The following is a 21141-nucleotide window of genomic DNA, read 5'->3' as shown; positions in this document are numbered from 1 at the left end:
CTGAAAGCCTAATGAACAATTTTACACTAAAAATAGAGGACAATCCTTCTCCACCACTGATGTTATGACCATAAAATGAAACATGCTGTTTGTAATGATTCAATAACGTAGTGGTGAACCGACAGTGAAGAAAAGCTTCCTTGTAACCAGTGACAGTAGACATTAAAATTATACCCCGCAAAAACTACACAAACAAAAAAAAGCTCATTGTTTGCAACACTACTGGCAGCAGAAACATACATAAAATAGCCTAACCCTAAGGAACAACCCCTGGCCTTCAAGCAAATCAAGCAGACTAGCCCAGATCCCATGGCTTAGGGCTAGATCTCCTTCAGCTCAGTGCCTGTGTCCACACTGCATGACTGGGGCAGCATGTGGCACACTGAAGCCCCAAAACACACATCTTTTTAATGAGTTTAAGTCCTATTTTTTCTTTTTCCAGTTTAAAGGTCCTAAACTCAAACACTACGACAGACTAGCAGTTTTGTAGCTCGATACCAAAAAGGTATGTTATGTGTCCTTAAAGAATGCAAGGCCCACCAGAAAGGAAATGGAAGCCCTTGCAGGTGCAGCTTGGTGTGCTCTTACTGACCAAGCCTGTTAAGTAAGAGTTCTTATTAGGAACTATCTCGATACCTGTAGACAAGGTAAGCCTCCCATGGTGTTAGCTGATTCATGCCAAAAAATAGCCCAGAAATGAATGTAAGTAACACACCACCAATGATCAGGAAAGGATTCCAGAGCAAAACAAACACCAAGTTTGGTGTCTGACAAAACAGACATATCACTCCTCTGTGTATTGTCTGGATCAATTATTTTACCGGACATGTTTTAGATATAAGCACTGTCTTTCATGTTAAAGGGATGCCTTTATGCAAGCGATTTTGGGACAACTCAATAATTGCAAAGAATTAAAAGAGTCAATACTTACCAACAAAAATGAACTGAGCCAAACACAAACCAGCAACAAATAACAGCAATGCTATGATGAAAGCCCTTTCCATTAGAACAAACCATGGTCCTAGAGAACAAAAAGAAAAATGGTATGAAGAAAACAAACCGAGGCTACTAGCTTTACATTTATTGCTCTTCTTAGGCTATGCTCTAGATTGCTGAATACCGTATGTAATAGCTAGTATTAAGAGTTATAATAGGCTATAAAAGCTATGACTCCTACTTAAGTATTTTTCACTCTGATCTTGTGTATGACAACCTATTTTTTCAGTATTTCTAGTCACCCTATCATTTTCTAAACCTTATCCTCCACTGCAGAAGATGATCTCTTTATGCTACTTGTCTGGCAGTACAAGCTAGTTACCTTGTGGAACTACAAACAGCACAGTAGATCAGAAAAAAAAAATAGTGTATTTATGTTAAGCAGGGAAGCTAGGCAAGATATGAAAAGTCCAATCTGATGCTTAACCAGCTATTTTCTACCAGTCGTATCTGATGCTTTAACCTCCAAGTGATACAATTCCTGAAGTAATCCAGATGTGTGACAAGGAATACATAAAATTCAAGTGAGAAAGAAACACTGCTTTATTAATTTTAGAAATCACACATTTTCCTTTAGGTCTTCTCACTACCATCCATTTAGCTTTCTTTTTTTACCCTGCATCTTGGATGCCTTAGGCTGTTCAGTCACTTGTGCTCTAAGACCATGTAAGCCACCTTCCAACAGAAAACTCTGAAAATATCTCCACTGAACTAGAAAATGCACTTGATTCTTGCATCTCTGCTCATAAATTGATTTAGACTCAGTGGATTCCAGTGTCTCCATTTCTTACATTATACTTGCTACCATTCTTCTGCCTGCACGCTTGCTTTTGAAGAAACTGCTAACGTTAATCTAGACACACACTCCTTGCACTTACTCTCCATGTTTAAAAGCTGTATCTGCAGCTCCAAAAACAGAATTAAGTAGCAATACCTCACAAAAATACCTCGAGGACAATTTTAAATTCACAAATTCCTCTCTTCCTCTTCCCCTCCCCCCATAAGCAGTCACAGAAGATGCTGTGGTTACAACGTGCATAGAAGGCAATTGCAAAATACACTAAAGGTAGAGAAATGCAAGAATATCTGCTAACTTCTTTAAAGCCAAAAGCAGCCTAATTTAATGAACTGTTTAAAGGAAGCCTTTTTGGTTCACTGGCATTTTCAAAAAAGCAACTAATATTGAACAGTAACTTCAATGCACAGCTGCCATTCTCTAGATAAGCCAAATCCTACAGGCAAATCCCAGAGATGCTGTTCTATGTAACTGAGAACTATTAATGAATATTAAGTATCTGCGAGCAGAGACTCTAAAGCAGCTTCACTTCCTCTAAGATTTCCAGATGATACTACCTGGTACCGCAAACAGAAAAAAAGCAAACATGAAGCCTAGTATCTGCTAGGACTTCAGCAAGCAACATGGCACCACATATGGTCCCATTAGAGAGTCTAAAAGCAGCTGCATGCAATACTGCTGGTACACGCAACATGCAAATAAGAGAAATAGCTGAACACATTTTCCTGGTAATACATTTCCCTTAGTCTGGTGCTACACAGCAATAAAGTAAACTCCTGGCAAAAAGTAGACCAAATATAAAGAAACTCAGTTCAAAACTAACAGGAGAGATTTAGGGGGGGAAGACAGAAGAGGGAGAGAGAGAGAGACGGGAAGAAAAAGGGGAAACTTTACGGTCACTCTCCAGTGAAGATAACTGATCAGTAGAGAGTGTGGCCAAAGACAAGGGCACAAGTATTTAAGTCTTGCTCACTCTGCTACCTGTTTCCTAGGTGAATTCAGAAATTCTGTAAAGTGAGATGGGCAATAGTTGGCTTTTATAAGACTATCTTTGTAAAAACATCAGTTGGAACATATTAGTAGCGACAGCACGAATTCAACACTCAGAAATGACAGTGAGGGCTGGTATAGAATTCCATTATTCATGAACCCTTTTTCAAAACTCACTTGCTGCACTTTCTTCTATGAGCTTACCTCGAGAGTCTCTCTAGAAAACTGCGGAACAAGCAACAAAATATTAAGCAGAAGAATTTAAAGAGAAAACAAGCAACAAATACCTTCAGCTAAACCGTGCCACATAAAACTATGTTTTACATTTTCTAGCCTCCCCTCTCAAACCTAATGCAGCATCACAACTATAAATTCTTCACCAACCACATTTTTCATTCAGCATTGGGGTAATTTCCTTGCACATGTGACAACTAGAAAATGATACCTGAAAAATTACATCAGTTTCATGCTTTGCAGTCCTTGCACTGCTTTCAAAATTCTAAACACGGAGAAAAGTAAAAAGAAAACAAAACTTGCAAATGGAACTTGATTCCACCACATCCTCAAACCTTGTTTCCTCTTCTAGAGCTTAACAATGAATGGCAAAAACAATCCAAAAAGGTTGAGCGAGGAAGAAGTTGTAACAGAAGGAAGGAAACTGCCTATACCTCTTCACCTGTTCATGCAGTGTTCTAAGAACTGAATGATTTTGCAGCATCCTCACTCTTTCAGTGGTTGTACCCTTCTCAATCCATTTGAGGATCGTATTCGTTTTGCAGTTTATATAGTTAAATCAACAGTTAGACCCAACAGTGAATTATGCAGATGTTTGCAGGACACAAGTAACATCTATTTGAGCTTTCAATGACAAATACAAAAACTAAAAGTAAAAACATCTTACGACGATTCTACAGCGCACAGGTAAGACTTCATGTGCTACGCATATGTAACACACTCAGTGCTTCTGAGTTTTCCGGAAGTAAAACCCAAGTCTCCTGTGCAGAACAGAGTAACACACACACCTATGTTCAGTGAAACTGTCACTTCTGCAAAATACTAGACAGACTGCACCTGTACAGTAGATCCTATTATTCGATAGCTGAGGTGTTAAGAGCACATAGGCTACATCTGACAACATAAGGAAGAATGGCTCACTAAATGAGACATTCATCACTTAGTCAGCATTATTTTAGTTTAATATTGTCTCTGAAGACAACATTTAATGCTAGGCAACTGTTACAAGTTACCACTTAGTAGTAGCATTTTCAGCCTCACTGGAAAACTGCATGCCTTCAGATTAAGTTTTAGAGCTCTTATACAGAATTTCTATTAGTTCTATCTATAATTTTTTTCCAGCGCAGCTAAAGTTTGCAAGATGCAATTCTTAAAGGAAAGATCTCTGCAGCCACTGCAAAGGATATATACACATCTCAGTATTACAAAGATAATGGGAGTACGATACAGTAAGTAATGCAATAACATGGCTAAAAATACCACCAACTGTATAATGTAAAAACGTGGAAAAGCATAAATTTATTAGACAACTGGCCTTCAGACATTATTACAGAATGGAAAAAAGCGTTCAGATCTTTCCCACAGACGCACTTCCCTATAACTCAATCCAAAATAACTCATTAGCATTCAGGTTAGAAGGTTTGGGTGCTACACTTTCTGTATTTTCAATTTAAAGTAATACATTGTCATATTCATTATTTTTCTCTTCCCATAAGATTTTGTTTTCTCACAACAAATTCTAAAACAATGGGAGGAAACTCACCTGTGATGCTTCTAAGTTCAACTGTTATTTTTCCTTCGCTGTTTGATACTGTTACTTTACAACTGTAATTTCCATCAACTCCTTCTCCATTTTTAAATGTTAGAGATGCAACACCCTTGGGTAAATCCACTAGAGATGCTAAGTTAGCTGAAGGAACCACTGGATCTCTGAAAAACTCCTGGGTTGCTCCATCATAAGAAAAAATTAATTTATCATGTTTCTGCCATGTAACAAACATGCCCTTTGCACTGGTCAGCTTCAGATCAACCACATAGCAAGGCAAAGTGACAGTTCTATTACAGCTAGTCGATTCAACAGGACTCCTGGTAGTAAGTTCCAGTTGGGCAGAACCTATAAAGAAAAACAAAAATTGACACATTCAGAATTATTCCTAAACATACAAGAGAAGAAAGATAAAAGAATTGCAACATATGACTTGGGAAAACAAACTACCCCATGAAATCACAAAAAAGAACTATGCTTTAAGAATAACAAAAGATGGAAAAAAGGCAGTATTGTAACACTACCACAGCCCCTCTACATAGACTTAGCCATTCTCATAACCATTTAAGTACAGATAAATATATCATAAAAAACAATAATGAAAAAAACTAAAACTTTGGGCAGTCACTTGGACATTTCCACTAAAAGGCCATACATAGAAATACTGCATTAAGGCCTGTTTTCTCCAAAGCACAAGCATATTAACCACTGATGTTCAGATTTTTGCTGCTGATCACATGGGTATCTCAAAACGTAGGTCCAGGCATCAGCTCCATACAAGCATCCTTTACAGTTTGTTAAGGACTGGGGAAAAAAAAAATCTACTTTTACGCTTCTGAGACAGGCATGCAAGGCAGCTTAGTCAAAGATTTGCCATTTGTTCCTTCTTATCTCTGAAGATGGAGCCAAATGCCCATAGCTTTAAATTGTTTCTTGCCAATTCTCTTTTCCTTACCTATGAAGGAGACACACGCTCAATATAATATATCAAGTAATATTATTAGTCTCTTAGTATTTCAGTGTATACACAACAGAACTGAAAATAGAGGATGTGTAACAACAAATGTCCTGTATAACAGATCACTATAATTCATGCTAACAATAACTTTCAATGCGGGTAAAGAAAAATCACCACCACATAGGGTTATATTGTCACTGCCAGGTTTTATCATACCTTTCCCACATTGCACCACGGTTCTAAAACAGTAGTACTAACTCAACACTTCTTCAAGAAACACCTAAACCCTATGCCTATATTTTTCCAAATGAAGACTCAATCATCAATTCTTAAGAATACAAAAAAAATTTAAAAAAATAAAAAAATAAACAACAAACCCCAACAGCATTATTTATATTACACCAGGAACCAGAATAAATAGGTTAATTAAATGAGCTTGACTGCAAAATAGGAAGGTGTTGGATCCCGCATTTACTATATCCTTCCTTATTTGTGTGAAATTGTAACTTAGTTTAATAGATGTCCTAATGGCCATTGCTCCCCAAAGTCCCAGTGGCATTCATCATTCAAAATGCTTAACTATATCCACCTAATAAAACCAAATATGGGAAAAGATATGTACTGTAAACCAAGACCACAACCCCCAATACTGTAAGCATGCAGACTCACGAACTGGAGTAGCTTATTCAAGTATGTATTCAAGCATCTAAGCCAGCTCAGAACTGTGATATCTATTTGATGACAAAATGCAATTAGGGAAACGGGAGGAGAAAAAAAGACATGATAACAACAAAGAAAACTCCAATAGAAGTTGTGTCACTATATGTAGTACCTCATTTTTTTTTTCAAAGCAACAGTCTCAGATTAAGTTTAAAAAGCACTGATCCTTGAAACACTGATTTAATACTCACACAAACCACTGGATTACTACTGGATATAAAAAGCTTATAATAAACTGACTAAAAATGCATTACGCGTGACAGCATAATAATAGTGAAGAAAGAATTATTCTCTGGTTTACTCATTGTGTTGCATCTTTTAAACAGTACCTCAAAAAATAAAAGTAACAAAAGCAGAATAAAAGGGAACTGTACTCAGACTGCAAACTATGCATTAATGAAAAATACATGCACATAATTAAAAGCTGTAGTGCTTCAGTAGTCCTTCCCGAAATACATATCACATCCGCTCTATTTTAACGCTTCCTCATAATAAAAAGTTTCTGCATGTAAGGTTGTTGGGTGTTGTTTGTTGGGGTTTTGGTTTGGTTTGGTTTTTTCTCACTTAGAGCTAGCATATTTACACTTTATAATTTTTTAAATTTGTTTCTCCACTGGCTCCAACACTGAGAAAGGTGATTTTCAACTAAAGGATGAAACAATTCTTCCAAATATTTACAAAAACTACCATTTTGAAGGAATTAAATTGATCATGATTTTCTCACTAGTATTAGCACAGAATGGCAGGGCACTGTAAATCGCCGGTTTGCTGTTGCACAGTCTATGAGAGCTGGCATACTTTGCCTGAAGCCAATAAAAAGTACCCATGTGAGCTGCTCCACCAGCAGCATGATGGGGAAATAACAAGCAGGCTGCAGACAGGCACCACCAGAAGCACACAGACAGATATCTGTGGGGTTTGTCCTTTGTAAACATGACTGCTTTAGTAGGAGGGTTGCAGGGCTACTCACTAAAGGGAACCTGACTGCTTACTACAGATGCTTCCAGTATCGACTTCGAGGAAGTCATAAGAACACTTTGGCAACAGCTCCCAAATCCTGAAGGCAGTGGACTGCTAAGTGGGCTTCTGGTCTCAAGCTTTCTCATGGGTTATTAGCTTAGAGGTGTCACATAAAGTTAGCAATTTTAAAGCCTTACACTAAGCAGTTCTGGGGGCTTTCTTCTGAAGAACACGTTGTGATGTTGCCACAGAAAGGTTTCAAATGACATATGCAGTGCAAGTTTGGGAATATCATCCATTAAGTCAAAATTGGCTATGCTTGATAGTTCCACCTGATGGACACCTACATTTCTCACTGACTAGAACACATGGTGGGGCACTCAGCATTTGTCAGTCTACTGCTAACTCAGGAACCCAGACATGAATTTAGACAGTAGTTTTAAACATGCAGGATTAGATGTGCTGCTTACTGACGGAAACACAATCTACCGTTTACGTTTCAGCGAAAGCATTGTAATTTTTCTGTTCTCCCTCTCCCCAGCGAATTTCTTCTTGAAGGCACAGAAAAACAAGAAGTTGATATTGCGAGATCTCATTTACACGTCAGCGACATCCCAACCTTTTTTAAGGCTGAGAAATACTGTCAACCCCAGAAACAGTACAGCAGGCGACCAGTTTGATCACGGTTACTTCTTCGAGAAAGCATGTGAAGCTAGGCTGCCTTAATGCTACCAGGCACAAGATGAGGAGCTCTGCGCTGGTCACAGTGTTTCTCTCTCCCGCAACTTTTGCAAGAAGCAACTCGCCCCCGAACTCCAGGGACGATGAGGGAAGTGGGAAAGCTAGAAGATCCACCCCTGCTCTCCCCAGAAAAAAAAAAAAAAACAGGACGGCGAGCTACAGCTAAGCAGACCACAGTCACACACATCCCAGCTGCCATAACCGCCGGCAGCGCGGCAGTACCCAGGCAGCGGCGACGACAGGCTCCGCGAACATCGCGTTCGGTTTCAGGCCCCTCAATACAATAAAGACACTGAGGTGCTGGAGCGTGTCCAGAGAAGGGCAAAGAAGCTGGTGGGTTGTTTAGCCTGGAGAAGAAGAGGCTGTGGGGAGATCTTATCGCTGTCTACAAGTATCTGAAAGGAGGTTGTGGAGAGGAGGCTGTTGGTCTCGTCTCCCAAATGACAGGACGAGAGGAAATGGCCTCCAGCTGCGCCAGGGGAGGTTCAGATTGGACAACAGGAAACATTTCTTCACCGAAATAAATGATCTTATCGAATTGATCGAATCACCATGGCTGGAGGTATTTAAAAGACGGGCGGATGAGGCGCTCAGGGATCTGGACAAAATAGGGTTGGACTCGACGATCTCAAAGGTCTTTTCCAATCGAGTGGTTCCACGATTCCAAGCGCAGCTCCCTCCGCTCCGTTCGCCCCTCGGGACCCCGCCTCGTCCCCACACACACCCCCGGGGGGTGGCTCTGCCCTCCCTCCCCGCCGCCCCCGTGTGACCCCCTCAGGCCCCGCGGGGAGGCGGGGGAAGGCGCCTGGAGCCCGGCTGCCGCAGCGGCGGTAGCAGCGACAACGACGACAACGAGAGGAACATAAACAGAGAGCCCGCGTCGGAACTCACCGTGTCGCAGGGCGCTGATGAGCACGCAGGCGAACAGCAGCCACATGGCGGGTGGCGGTCCCGGAGCCTCTGGCGGCCGCGGCGGGCGGGCGGCTCCGCGCGCGCCGAGGGGCGGGGCCGCGGGGGAGGAGGAGGGAGGGAGGGGAGGAGGGGAACGCGTTATCTCCCACCGCTGATTGGCTGAGGCCTCCGGGGCGGGGGTGGCCGCGCGCCCACGCTCCCTCGTCCTCCCCCCTTCCCCCCCCCCGCGTGGTGACGGCGGTGGCAGCCTCTCCCCCTCCCGCCTCATCCGCGCTCGCGCCCGGGTGTTACCTGCGGCGCCCTCCGCCCGCAGGGACACCGGGAACAGAGTCATGGGATCATAGAATCACTAGGTCGGAAAACACCTCTGAGTTCATCGAGTCCAACCATTCCTATCTGCCGCTAAACCATTTCCCTGAGCACCTCACCTACCCGTCTTTTAAATACCTCCAGGGATGGTGACTCAACCCCCATCCCCGGGCAGCCTCTGCCACTGACCGATGACCCTTTCTGCGAAATTTTTTTTTCCGGATATCCAGTCTGAACGTGATCATGGAGTGGGTTGGAAGGGACCTTTACAGGTCACCCAGTCCGACCCCCCTGCAATAAGCAGGGGCACCTTCAACCCGATGAGGTTGTTCACCCAACCTCACCTTGAATACTTACAGGGATGAGACAACCTGTGCCAGTGTCTTCCTGCCCTCGTGAAAATTTTCTTCCCAATACGTAGTCTAAACTAGTTTAAAACTGCTATCCCTCATCCTGTTTCTACAAGACCCACTAAAAAGTTCTTCCCCATCTGTTCACAAAGGTGATAGGACTGAGGGGCAATGGGTATAAACTGGATAAGGGCAGATGTAGACTAGACTTAAGGAGAAAATTCTTCACCATGAGGGTGGTGAGGCACTGGAACACATAGCCCAGGGAAGCTGTGGCTGCCCCATCCCTGGAGGTGTTGAAGGCCAGCTTGGATGGGGCCTTGGGCAGCCTGATCTAGTGGGAGGTGTCCCTGCCCATGGCAGGGGGGTTGGAACTGGATGATCTTTAAGGTCCCTTTCAACCCTAACTATTCTATGATTCTATGATCTTTATGAGCCCCCTTTAACTGTTGAAAAGCTGCTATAAGGTCTCCTTGGAGCCTTCTCTTCTCCAGGCTGAACAAGCCCAATTCTCTCAGCCTCTCTTCACGGAGACGGTTGTTCCAGCCCTCTGATCATTTTTTGCGTCCCTCCTCAGGACCTGCTCCAACTGATCCATGCCCCTCCTGCACTGAGGGCTGCAGGGCCCATAGTATTCCAAGTGTGGTCTCTCTAGAGCAGAGCAGAGAGGCAGAACCACCTCCCTCACCCTACTGGCCATGCTTCTTTGGATGCAGCCCAGGACACGGTTGTCTTTCTGGTCTATGAGTGCACATTGCTGGCTCATAGAATCATGGAATGGTTTGGGTTGAAGGGGACCTTAAAAGATGATTCCAACCTCCCTGCCATGGGCAGGCCATCTGCCACCAGACAAGGCTGCTCAAAGCCCCATCCAACCTGGCCTTGAACACCCCCAGGGCATCCATAGCTTCCTTGGGCAACCTGTTCCAGTGCCTCACCACCCTCATAGTGAAAAATTTCTTCTTAATGTCTAGTCTAACTCTTCCTCTCTCCAATTTAAAGCCATTTACCCCTGTCCTACCACTACATGTCCTTGTAATCAGTCCCTTCCCAGCTTTCCTGTAGCCCCTTCGGGTACTAGAAACTGCTATGAGGTCTCCTCGGAGCCTTCTCCAGGCTGAACGACCCCAACTCTCTCAGCCTGTGCTCATGTCCAGCTTCTCATCCACCAGGACCCCCACGTCTCTCTCCGCAGGGCTGCTCTCAATCCTGAAATGGTCATTTGTAAATGGTGAGACGGAATGTCACCTGCAGTGGGTTAAAATAAGATTAATAACTAAGATAACGATAAGGAGCCTTATCTTCTTGTCACACAGAGTCGTTGAGATCGACCATCCAGATATGGCTACACCTTAACGACTCTGGGTGGGATTGATTTAGTATGCAATGATATGCTATGAGGTTGCAGGAATAACGTGCGCTTGTCATTTCGGGGATAAACATGAATATGAAAACAATTCTGCATACATAAAGTTCTCTGAAATGGCTGTTGGGTAGAAGCATTACTGAAGATGAATCCCGGGTGTTCTCCGGCCCTGCGTAAAGCGTGTCTGCCTTAATGGTTACATTAAACTATTAAGTGTAAGCTTCTGTTTCAACCTCTTCACGCACCCCAGCCTCTACAGCTTCAGCAAAGCCAGGCTTTTGGGTTTGGTGTTTTTTTAAGCAACGATCAGGGTCTGTTTCCCTTGCCGGGGTCCCTGGTGTGTCCCGGCTGTTCCCGCAGTCACGGAGCCGATAGCTGCGTTCTGACTCAAGGCTGGATAAAATGGCTGGCTTACGTGTCCGGGGCTGCCAGCCGGACCCCAGAACCATACAACACTTTGGTTTGGAAGGGCTGAGACCAATAAAAGGGGAAGCGCGGACACGGCGACTCCCGCTCCCCTTCCCGTAAGCCGCTCCCCTCTGGAGCGATGATGATTTCGAACGGGGTCAAATACTCCAGCGCGGGGATAGGGAAAGCGGGACCTCCCCATCCCTGCCCCTCGCTCCACCCCTCTGCGGGTAGAGGAGGGCGGGCGCTTTCGGTTTCCGTCTCCCTTTCCCGGTATCTCCTGACGCTGCACGATACCCCGCCCCGGGAGGAGAACCCCGCCCCGCCGGGGGCCCCAATACAGCCGCACAGAACAAAACACCGCAGAGTTTGTCACTGATTCGTCGATGCTCTTCAACGAAAGCCGAGAATAAATGCCGTCTTTTCCCCTCCCCTAAAGGGGCTACAAGAAAGCTGGGGAGGGACTATCCACAAAGGCTTGTAGTGGTAGGACTAGGGGCAATGGGTATAAACTGGAGAGGGGCAGATGTAGACTAGACTTAAGGAGGAAATTCTTCACCATGAGAGTGGGAGGCACTGGCACAGGTTGCCCAGGAAGTTGTGGCTGCCCCATCCCTGAAGGTGTTGAAGGCCAGGTTGGATGGGTCCTTGGGCAGCCTGATCTGGTGGGAGGTGTCCTTGCACATGGCAGGGGGGTTGGAACTGGATGATCTTTAAGGTCCCTTCCAACACAAACCATCCTATGATTCTATGATTCCATGATTCCATGATTCCATGATTCTGCATCTGGACTAATACGCATTTGACTGTTTCAGCAATGTTTCAATACGTTTGGGGTTTTTTTTCCCCAGGAGTAGCCCTCTTTAGAACTTTTTTTTTTTTAATGGTATAATTATCTAAAAATTTTGAGTCTATAAATACTTACTCCATAAATGCATACGTTGTTCTCAGGCATATGTCTTGGTGAAGCATTAAAAAAAAGGACTCTTAAATACATTTGAAGAACACACATGTGTAGATAGATAGATACATACATACATACGTATAGAAATCTACATATAAAATTTTTACAAGTCCTAACGTTCAACAGAGGATGAAAGCCAGGGCAGAACCAAAATTCTGTAAGAAATGGGATTTCTGCATTTTTTATGTCTCTCATAGTTTTACTACATTTTCTTAGCTCCTACATTAGTATTGGCTTGGGTGGTTTCTCGCCCTCTCCCCCTGCTTCCTGAGATTCTGTTCTCTTAAATTCTTCCCCAGCCCTCCATAAGTGATTGATGGATACCAATGCCTCAACTACTGCATTTATTTCCTCCAGATATTTATAAAGCACTCAGACATTCTCCAGCGTTCAAGTTTAGTCAAAAGCCTTAAGCAGTGGGAGCCAACTGACTTCAGAAATGATGGAGGAGGCTGGCATGAAGCAGCTGATCCTGCTTCTGCCAGACTGATCGAAATAATGTTTTCTGGAGTCCAGAGGAAATGAACTGGAGCAGAGAATAGTAAGGAAGACATGTCTGCTTCAGTTGTAGCCTCATGCATGCTCAGACTAAGTGCCAGCATGTTAAGAGCTGCAGGCAGGTGTCAGGGGACAGGTTCAGCTCTGTGGAGCTGCACGGCATGTTGTTTATAAGAAAACAGGGAATGCTCTCCTCCTGCTGCAAAGAGGAGAAGGCTATGGCTGCAGCAGGCATTTCCCGCTGTTGCTAAGGCAGCACGTAACTCACCCACGCTAGCCTAAAAGCAAAACAGCACACACAGGAAATTTCATACAGCCAGGAGTCCTGCATGAGAGAGTGTTGCTCTGTGTCAGGAGCTGTCTTCTATACTACTTAACTGGGTTTCATAAATCCCTGAAAGATAACTCTCTGTGAATGCCATTTCCCTGATTTTTTTGGAGGTATGCCATCTAGTTAGGTGTGCATCTGCAATACTTTGTCTTATAATGTTCTGCCTTCTGCTGCTGAGAACGGTCTGCAATGCCTGTGCTTGCTGATGGTTCCAAGAAGCTGGACCGTGCAGCACAAAACAGTTCTGACGCTTCTTATATCTACTGAGAGAAAGGCCCCTTTCTGGGCCAGATGTGCCAAGCATACCCTGGTGTAATAGAAGAGCCACGTGCTTTTAACCACTGTTTCTAACATCACTGTGGCCATTTCTGTCTTCTTTTGCCCTGCGGTACCATGTGTGTCTCTTCACCCAGTGTGTGTATGCTCTGGAAACCAGCACAGAAACATATCTTGGAAGCTGTGAAAAGGACAGGCCATTCTCTGACTTGCGTAGTGGGCCCAAATGCTCCAAAAGCAATAAGATGTATATTTTGAAAACTGTACATGAGTCTCTCATTTATAACTTCTGAGGCAGACTTTGTCCTTAAATTAGTCAACTAATCTATTACCACTACTACGCACTGATACTATATCGGTTTCCTGATCACTATTTGGGGTCAGCAAGTGAAGCTGTGGCAGGCATGAGTCACATACGCAAGCCAACGTACAGGAGGCAGCGATTGCTATGGCTGGCAGGAAAATGCTGAAGTGTCCTAAAAGCCTGCATGCCTAAAGCAAAGAGTGTCTTTAGCTGTGATTTTTCAAACTGACAGCAAGAGCTGTCTCCCCTGGCAAGTAATGCAAAGCCTCCATCTGTGTTCGTGGACTCACTCAATGTACATATCATAACACTCACAGGAGTCACAGTGCAGCAGCAGCACGATGGGCAATACTTTGCTCTCCCTCAAGAACCGCAAAGCATTCACAAAGAGACTTGTTATCCCTTTCTTTTTTTGATCTGGAAACTGAGGCATGCTGAGGTTAAATGAACTGACTAAGGTTGCATTATCAGCCAGTGGCAGAGCTGAGAATAGATAGTCCATACCCATTCCTCCAGGCCAAAGATCTAATTCTCAGGCCTCTCTCAGGGGCATAGGCAGACAACCAAAGCTATACATCACAGCTCTATAGAATATGACATTTTCAGAACAGGCTTAACCCTAAGCTTAATATAGTTCTAATAATACAAAAAATAAAATAAAATAAAATAAAATAAAATAAAATAAAGGAGAAGAAAAGAAAAGCAACAGTATTTTCTTCTTATGAGAGATTCTGCCTGGGCAAGAGAGTAAAAATGAGCTTCAAGTGATATTTATAAATATTAATGGACTTCTAAGCACACTTCCCAAGGAACAGACCTAGTCAAAAAGAACACAACTCTGTGAAACATTTCACAGTTGTTTGATATAGCTAAAATGCAGTCATTTTTTCTCCATTTCAAAACTATTTCAGGGAAATAGTGCTTCCTTCATGCTCCTCCCTCCCCTTTTTCAGTCTTTCTATTCCTCTTCTGTATTTGAATGCATTTTTTTTGCATTTCCATTTTTATTTTCTGTTCTCTGTTCACCTGCTGCTGTAGCTGCTGGGATTCATCATGGAACTTATCCCTGTAGTAACATAGTGGACACTGAAAACCCAGCCTGTGAAACATTTTCCTGCCATAAAGGCTCCAAACTCAGTGAGATTTGCAGTTGAGGTCATCAAACTACTGTAACCGACAGTAGTTGTCGGTTGTAACAGACAGCAAGGTAGAGTGACTGTCCTTGACATTCCCTGCAGCTGCCCTCCACTTAAGATTCCTGGAGAACTGGATCAGGTTATCAACAACCTTATAGAAATTATATGTTACGGTATTTAAGTAGTGAAGATGGTGATCTGCTTTCACCCTAGGCTTTTTCCCCATTCCAAGAAGGTTCTGTAATGGTGAAACTAGAAGTTTGATTTCAAGAATTGGTTCCATTGAAGAAAAATTTTGACTTTCTACTTGGTTGTCATGGGCAGTTCCAGAAACCTCTCCTTTCAGTCAAGATTTGCTCGGTCAGAGGGTCAGTTCTAAAATATTTAAGAAGAAAGGTTCATAGCTTTAAAGCTGTGTGAGACTTCCCTTGCAGTGCAAGTTAGAATCCCTTTTGATTGCAGAGAGAGTTAGGCTCTCGGATATCTTGGCTCAGTCACCTAAATACATTTACGAACCTGGCCTTAGCGGCTTTCACTAGTGTATTGGCAGGTCTCTGAGCACAGAGGACACATTGTCTCCCATGTTAAGTTATGTGTATTTGTTAACAATGCAGCTATTACATTCAGTTAGTTACAGCACAGAGCATATTCTAACCATGCCTTGCAGTTGGCCAATTTGTGCTCCCTGGAGGCACCTACCAGCCCAGCCTGCCCACCATTGAGGTTTTGCAACCTGCAGGTACACATGCGCAGGGCAGAATAGTGCCACTGCCTGAATTAAAACAGCAAAATCTCTTCCCTCCATCATAGCTAGCAAGAAGAAGGGCTGTGCCTACTCCCCCTCTGCACCATGGCAGCTGGAGCCACAGTGATGTCTCCTATGAAATACTACCCACAGACAAGAGGTGCCATGTCTTGTGAGCCATTTGGAGAGACACCCATGCCGAGTGACTCTCCAGTAGGCTGCAAACAGACTGACTGTCTGCCTTCAGCCAGGGTGGGTGCAGCATCAGTAAAGGCCTCTCAGATTTCCTTGACTTAGCATGCTCTCAGCGTGGTCTTGCATTCTGTCCTCTCCCTCACTCTCCCTGGCCCCAAACCAGTCTGCTGCTGTTTCCACAAAATGCAGAGAAATGTAATTATCATGGAGATGTCTGCCTCTAGCAATTTTTTTCTTTGGAAATAATTATAATTGGCTCTGGCAGTTAAAAACTTATCTGCGTAGACAGATGACAGACAGCACAATCACGTAAGCTTCCCTCTGAGAAAATAGAGCTAAAACCCATTTATCATCCTGGTTTGGAACAAAGGGCCTTCCTCTGAAGAGCCAGGCTGTGAAAACAAGAGAAGCTGTTATGTTCATGGATTAAATCTGTGGTAGGTAACCAAGCATAAGCAGTCCATTTGCAGCACGATGATACTATAGTAATTATAATATTATCCCTTCTTTCATCTGAGGAATACGTAGGTAGGAATATATCACTCTATTCAGAGGCAATGACTGAGGTCTCATGAGGTTAATTAAGTAGCTGGAAGCCATGAAGAGTGATAGCACCAGAGGCACAGAAAAAGGTAAGCATATCCCTATAGTGTCTACAGGGGCTACTTGCACAGGGACCCAAAGCTGGACATGGGACTTACTCCTGGAGTAAGTCATTAATTGCCTTCTCCCAGAGAGTGGAAAAGTTTTGATTCCTAGGTATATCTCCGAGGCACAAAGTCTCCTGGAGCCATCTTTCATGTGACAGGCCACATGCCATCCCTGAAAGGAGCCCGTGTCCTCTCTGCTTTCCTTCCTAGCGGAACCCGAGCAAGGACTGTGAAGCTCTTGTCCTCCCGCCGACTTGGTTTAGCTGCTACATACAGTGAACCAATGGCTCTCATTCTCTTGCAGTGTGAAATAATCCAGTCAGCCTCACTGCAGTACTAATGCTCATTTTCTTCCAAATGATTTTAACATCTGCCCTCTCTTTGAGCTAAAAGGGTTTCTAATGGCATGCACGTTGGGGGTGGTTGGGGAGGCGAGTAGGAGGGCTTCTCTTGGTACTAATTTAAAACATTTAAACAATTCATAACCATTCCTGAGATATTTTTAAGAAAATAAAAGCTTGGTGAGGAGAATGGTTGTCCTGCAGGAGTTGTTGACTACCCAGTACATGCGAACAGATGATAACCTTAAATTTTGTAGGATATGCTTGGATCTAACGGTATTTACATAGGCACAAAGAGAAATATTGTTAGCATGCAACCAGTTGTTGTATGGAGGAAGGCTGACAAGGGGACAGAGCAGGGAAAGGATGGGAGAGATAAGGACAGAGAAGTACTTAGAAACAGAACCGCAGAAAGTGTTTTCTGTAGCTCTAATTGCCAGGATTACAAACAGCTCTCTAACAAATTCACTAACTGACCTGTCTCACATGCAGCCACATTAATTTCACCCCTACTTCACTTGTCCCAGTGCATCCATTTCACTGACAAACTCATCTTCCTTTGGATGAAATTGTGGATGGTTTCTGATTTTTTTTTTTATTTTTTTTTAAATAGTCTTCTTGGCTCCTAACAGCTTTGCCTGGTTAGATTTCCCCTTCGAGCTAAAAAAAGAAATTCGACTGATCTCTTTTGGCAGCTGTGAAATGGTTGCATATTGTGTATGTTTTCTTGATGAGCTTGCATGAAATGGAATTTGGTTTCTTTTGATGGATACACCACTTTTAGCACAATGGTCCCACAAGATTAGCAAGTGTTTCATTTTTTTTAGAGGAATTTTTATGTGCATTTAATGTCACGTATGCCATTTGTATGCAGCATTGTGAAGGTGCATAAAGCGGATTGAACAGGGAAATGGAACCGATTGAGGAATGTTTCCACAGTGAACGCATGACATGATTTGTGATGGTGTGTAATTTGCTAATCACAAAGCTTCGGTCAATGGCAAGAATTCCATGAGATTCAGGTTTTAATTCTTACTACTTCCCGGAGTCAAATACAGGTGCTGTGTAACACATAAAATTGGTCTGCCCTAAGCAATTTAGCCCTGTGTCTTGTAACCACAGTGCTCAGACGGGGATGCCTGGAGAAGAGGGCAAGTGGATGCAGTAGTTCTTACCTTCTTGCTTCTTCAGCCTCCAGTCATTTTTAGCTCAGACTCCCTGAGCTCCTTGTTTCTGCGTATATTAGAGCCCACAATGCAGAGAGAAAGAGGAGGTGCAACTTCCTCTGAGGATGACAGATATGACTCTGAAAAGCATCGTGGGTGAATGTGATTGCTCTGTCTTCTTGTATGGTTATGTGCATCAGCCTCAGACTAGCTTGTGTTTCAGGGTAATGCTATTATTAAGAATAAAATCAATGAATGACAAAGGAGATGTTCTGAGAAAACAGGGAAAAGGCCAGAATGAGTATAAAAGGGTAATAATATTACATGAGATCTTTATTATTATAATATGATGAGATACAGTGGCTGGCATTCTGCCTTTCTCTTGTCCAATATTTGACTTAGCCATGAAGGTCTTTGTCAAAAATATATTCAAGAGAGTCCAGAGGGGGACTGGGAGCAAGGAACCTATTCTCTCTTCAAATTAAAAGCTTTGTGAGGTGGAGGTGCGATCATTTAATTGTTTCTCTGACAGGACTTCTCATGCTCAAATTTAAATATCAGAAACAATAAGTACTGGAATAATTAGCAGAGTATTTTGAGGTTAGTTATTATTTACTGTTGGCCTGCTTGCTTGGTGAAACCCTTCAGCACTGGTAGGGAGCCCGTAGTGGCTAATGGGGAGTCACAGACTCTGGCCTTGTAGGCTGAAGCTTGTTTAATTGTGGGTTGCCAGCAAAAAACTCTCCTATGCTTCCTCTGTTTCCCAAGCTGTGTCTTCCCAAGGGGCTGCTGAGCCAGCTGCCTGGGGTGGGCGGGCAGAGGGGGCTCCTACAGGATTAGTTTTCAGCCTGATCTGTGAACTGTTGCAGCACATCACACTACTGTATATTGGCAGTTCCTGTGGGGGAAGTGTCGGAAAGGTGTAGATGAGGAAACAAAATGAGCAACCAAACCTACACACAGCAGCTTCTTGTTAGATCAGCTTAAGCTATCAGTAAAGCTGTACGTTTGTTTTTTCCTACCACAAAAAGTGCTCCAACTTCAGACAGGTTTCATCCCAACGCCTACTTGTACAGCAGAGCAGCTGTTAAAGCTGGGGCGTATGAGTCTTTCACAGCTAGTGTAAGCAGTCCATGAGGCATTGCCATCTCCAGCTTGGTGGATCTCCATGGAGCCAGGAGTCTTCCTTGGCAGACTGGCCCAGGCCCAGGAAACATATGGTTGGTTGTGGCTCTGTGGCAGGATGCCAGAGACGTAGGCAGCACTCCAGCTGAACCCTAGCTTGAACTCTGCAACTGTTTTGTCTCTGCAACTGGCTTGTTTAAAGTAAAGCATTTTGGCCTCATCGGTATTTTTCCACCTGAACTGGGTTACACAGGAGTGCTTTCAACCAGCTCGTCATCTCAAGCCTTCAGTTTGGGGTAGGGACCAAGAAGAAACAAGGAACACGTTATTTTCTGAGTTATATGAGGCAACTTTAAATTTAGTTCATGGTTCTCCTCAAGGTGCAGGTCTCCAGTGGATGCCTTTTCATGTAAATTTTATTTAAATATAACTGCCTTTAAACCTGCCTGAAGTAATAATTCTGGGTTCTGCCCTTCGACACCAAATTTGAATTCGCAGACAGAAAAAAGAAGGAAGTGTTCAACAGGAACTCCACTGGAGTCACCGCTGAGCTGAAAAAAACTGTAAAATGGCTTTAGGTTTTGTTTGAAATTTCCCTATTGCTTGTAAAAATTATACTGCAGATACAACACTCAAGAAAGAAATCCTGTTTAATTACTGCAGATAAATGCAGTTCATCTCCAAAGAGGGAGAAAAAAAAGCAAGAGGGAAAACATAGTGCCCTGGAAAGTATTACTCTGAGATTTTTTTCACCCTCTGAGATTTTTTTCACCCTTTCTCCTCAGGGCAGAAGCCAAACAAGGACAATTTTATTCTCTTGTAGCTGTCACTAGTAGCATCTTGCTTGTGCTCCTGCAACAGTTTACACTGTGCTTAACTGTTTCTCTGTGGCTGCAGCAGAAAATGTAATACCTCCCTGCGTAACAGCTGGAACAGCTCCAGCTATTCAGAGACCAGAACTGGAAGAGCTTCTACAAAGGGCATTTATGCAAAACCCAGTATTATTTCATGATATTCAACATACTGAGTTCTGCCTCCCTCCCTTCCCCCACTCCTCATCTCCTCCCGTTTATAATTTCCTTTGCTTGTGTATCTGTTTCGGAAGTTGCTTAGCCTCCATCCTCATCAAACCTTTTGATTTGCCTCTGTTTTTTCACCTTTCCTTACTTCCTTTGATTTTTTCTTGTGGCTTTCGAAGACCGAAGACAGTTCTGGTAAACATAAGGCTGGTTTGTTTGTTGGTTGGTTTGCATGGGGTGTTTGTGTGTGCAGTATGCTAGGAGGAAGCATAGTGACTTTTGTTAGCTTTTGTTAAGGTTATAGTGTACTCTTTCATGCAAGCCTGTTCTCCCTGCCCTCAATGCCTCTTTTTCTTTCTTCCTTTAAGCAGGCTGCTCCTCTCTCCTATCAACTGTGCTTTTCTCTTGCTGTTTACTCTCAGAGCAGATATACTTGCTTCAGTGCTTTTGCTTCCTTGCTGGCTTCCTCTGAAATACCTTCTGCCCCTTTGCCTCACAGAAACAGCCTCATCCAGATACTGATGACTTTTCCCATGCTGCAGCTTTCCCATTTCTTTTCTGGGATTGTTTCTCTGCATGGGCATGTCCAATTGTTTCCTCATGTTCACCGGCTTTTGTCCTCAAAGTCCATCCTCCATGGGAGCAATCACGATGATGATATCTTTAAATTTGTCTTTCTTCCCTTTGCGTGCTAGTACGGTTGTGGATGCCCATAGGGTTTTCAGTTCCTTTTACAGCTCTCTCCTAGTCAGAGGCATCGGGTATGTGGTCTCGATTGCAGATGGCCACTAAGAGCAATGCCCTTCTTTGCCTTGAAGCAACTTTTCACAGAAACCTGGAGTAATTTCCTCCTGACACAGTGACACGTACGGTCAGGAATATGATTTCTGGGGAAGAGCAAGGTGTGGCTCATCAATATGAGTGACAGAACTGCACTAGCTGGTCACATGGTGGGAATGCCAATCAGCGTTGGTCCCTGGGAGTCCTGGTAAGTGTAATGCAAAACAGTCACTCAAAATAGCAATTATCACTTGAAAAATATGACTCATTTTAACGCTCTTGGCTGGTTTAACTGTATAAACCATTTGTAGGGCTCTAATGACTC

The 21141-nt window shown here is 43.5% G+C and overlaps 1 protein-coding gene across 6 annotated transcripts in view; it reads right to left on the bottom strand.

Moving 5' to 3' along the window:
* The window catches only part of CD47 (CD47 molecule), a 38112-nt gene extending 29136 nt beyond the window's left edge, over nucleotides 1–8976 (bottom strand). For all 6 annotated transcript variants that reach the window (XM_054068746.1, XM_054068755.1, XM_054068749.1 and 3 more), the window contains exons 1-3: nucleotides 8833–8976; nucleotides 4560–4910; nucleotides 932–1021 (exon numbers count right to left, since the gene is read on the bottom strand). In XM_054068746.1, coding sequence (XP_053924721.1) covers nucleotides 932–1021; nucleotides 4560–4910; nucleotides 8833–8878 — 487 coding nt within the window. In that variant the 5' untranslated portion in view covers nucleotides 8879–8976. The remainder of the gene's footprint in view (nucleotides 1–931; nucleotides 1022–4559; nucleotides 4911–8832) is intronic.
* Between the last annotated feature and the right edge of the window lie 12165 nt (nucleotides 8977–21141).

The sequence above is a fragment of the Cuculus canorus genome, chromosome 1 (assembly GCF_017976375.1).
Source record: "Cuculus canorus isolate bCucCan1 chromosome 1, bCucCan1.pri, whole genome shotgun sequence".
Taxonomy (NCBI): domain Eukaryota; kingdom Metazoa; phylum Chordata; class Aves; order Cuculiformes; family Cuculidae; genus Cuculus; species Cuculus canorus.
This window is presented reverse-complemented; position numbering and strand designations above follow the sequence as displayed.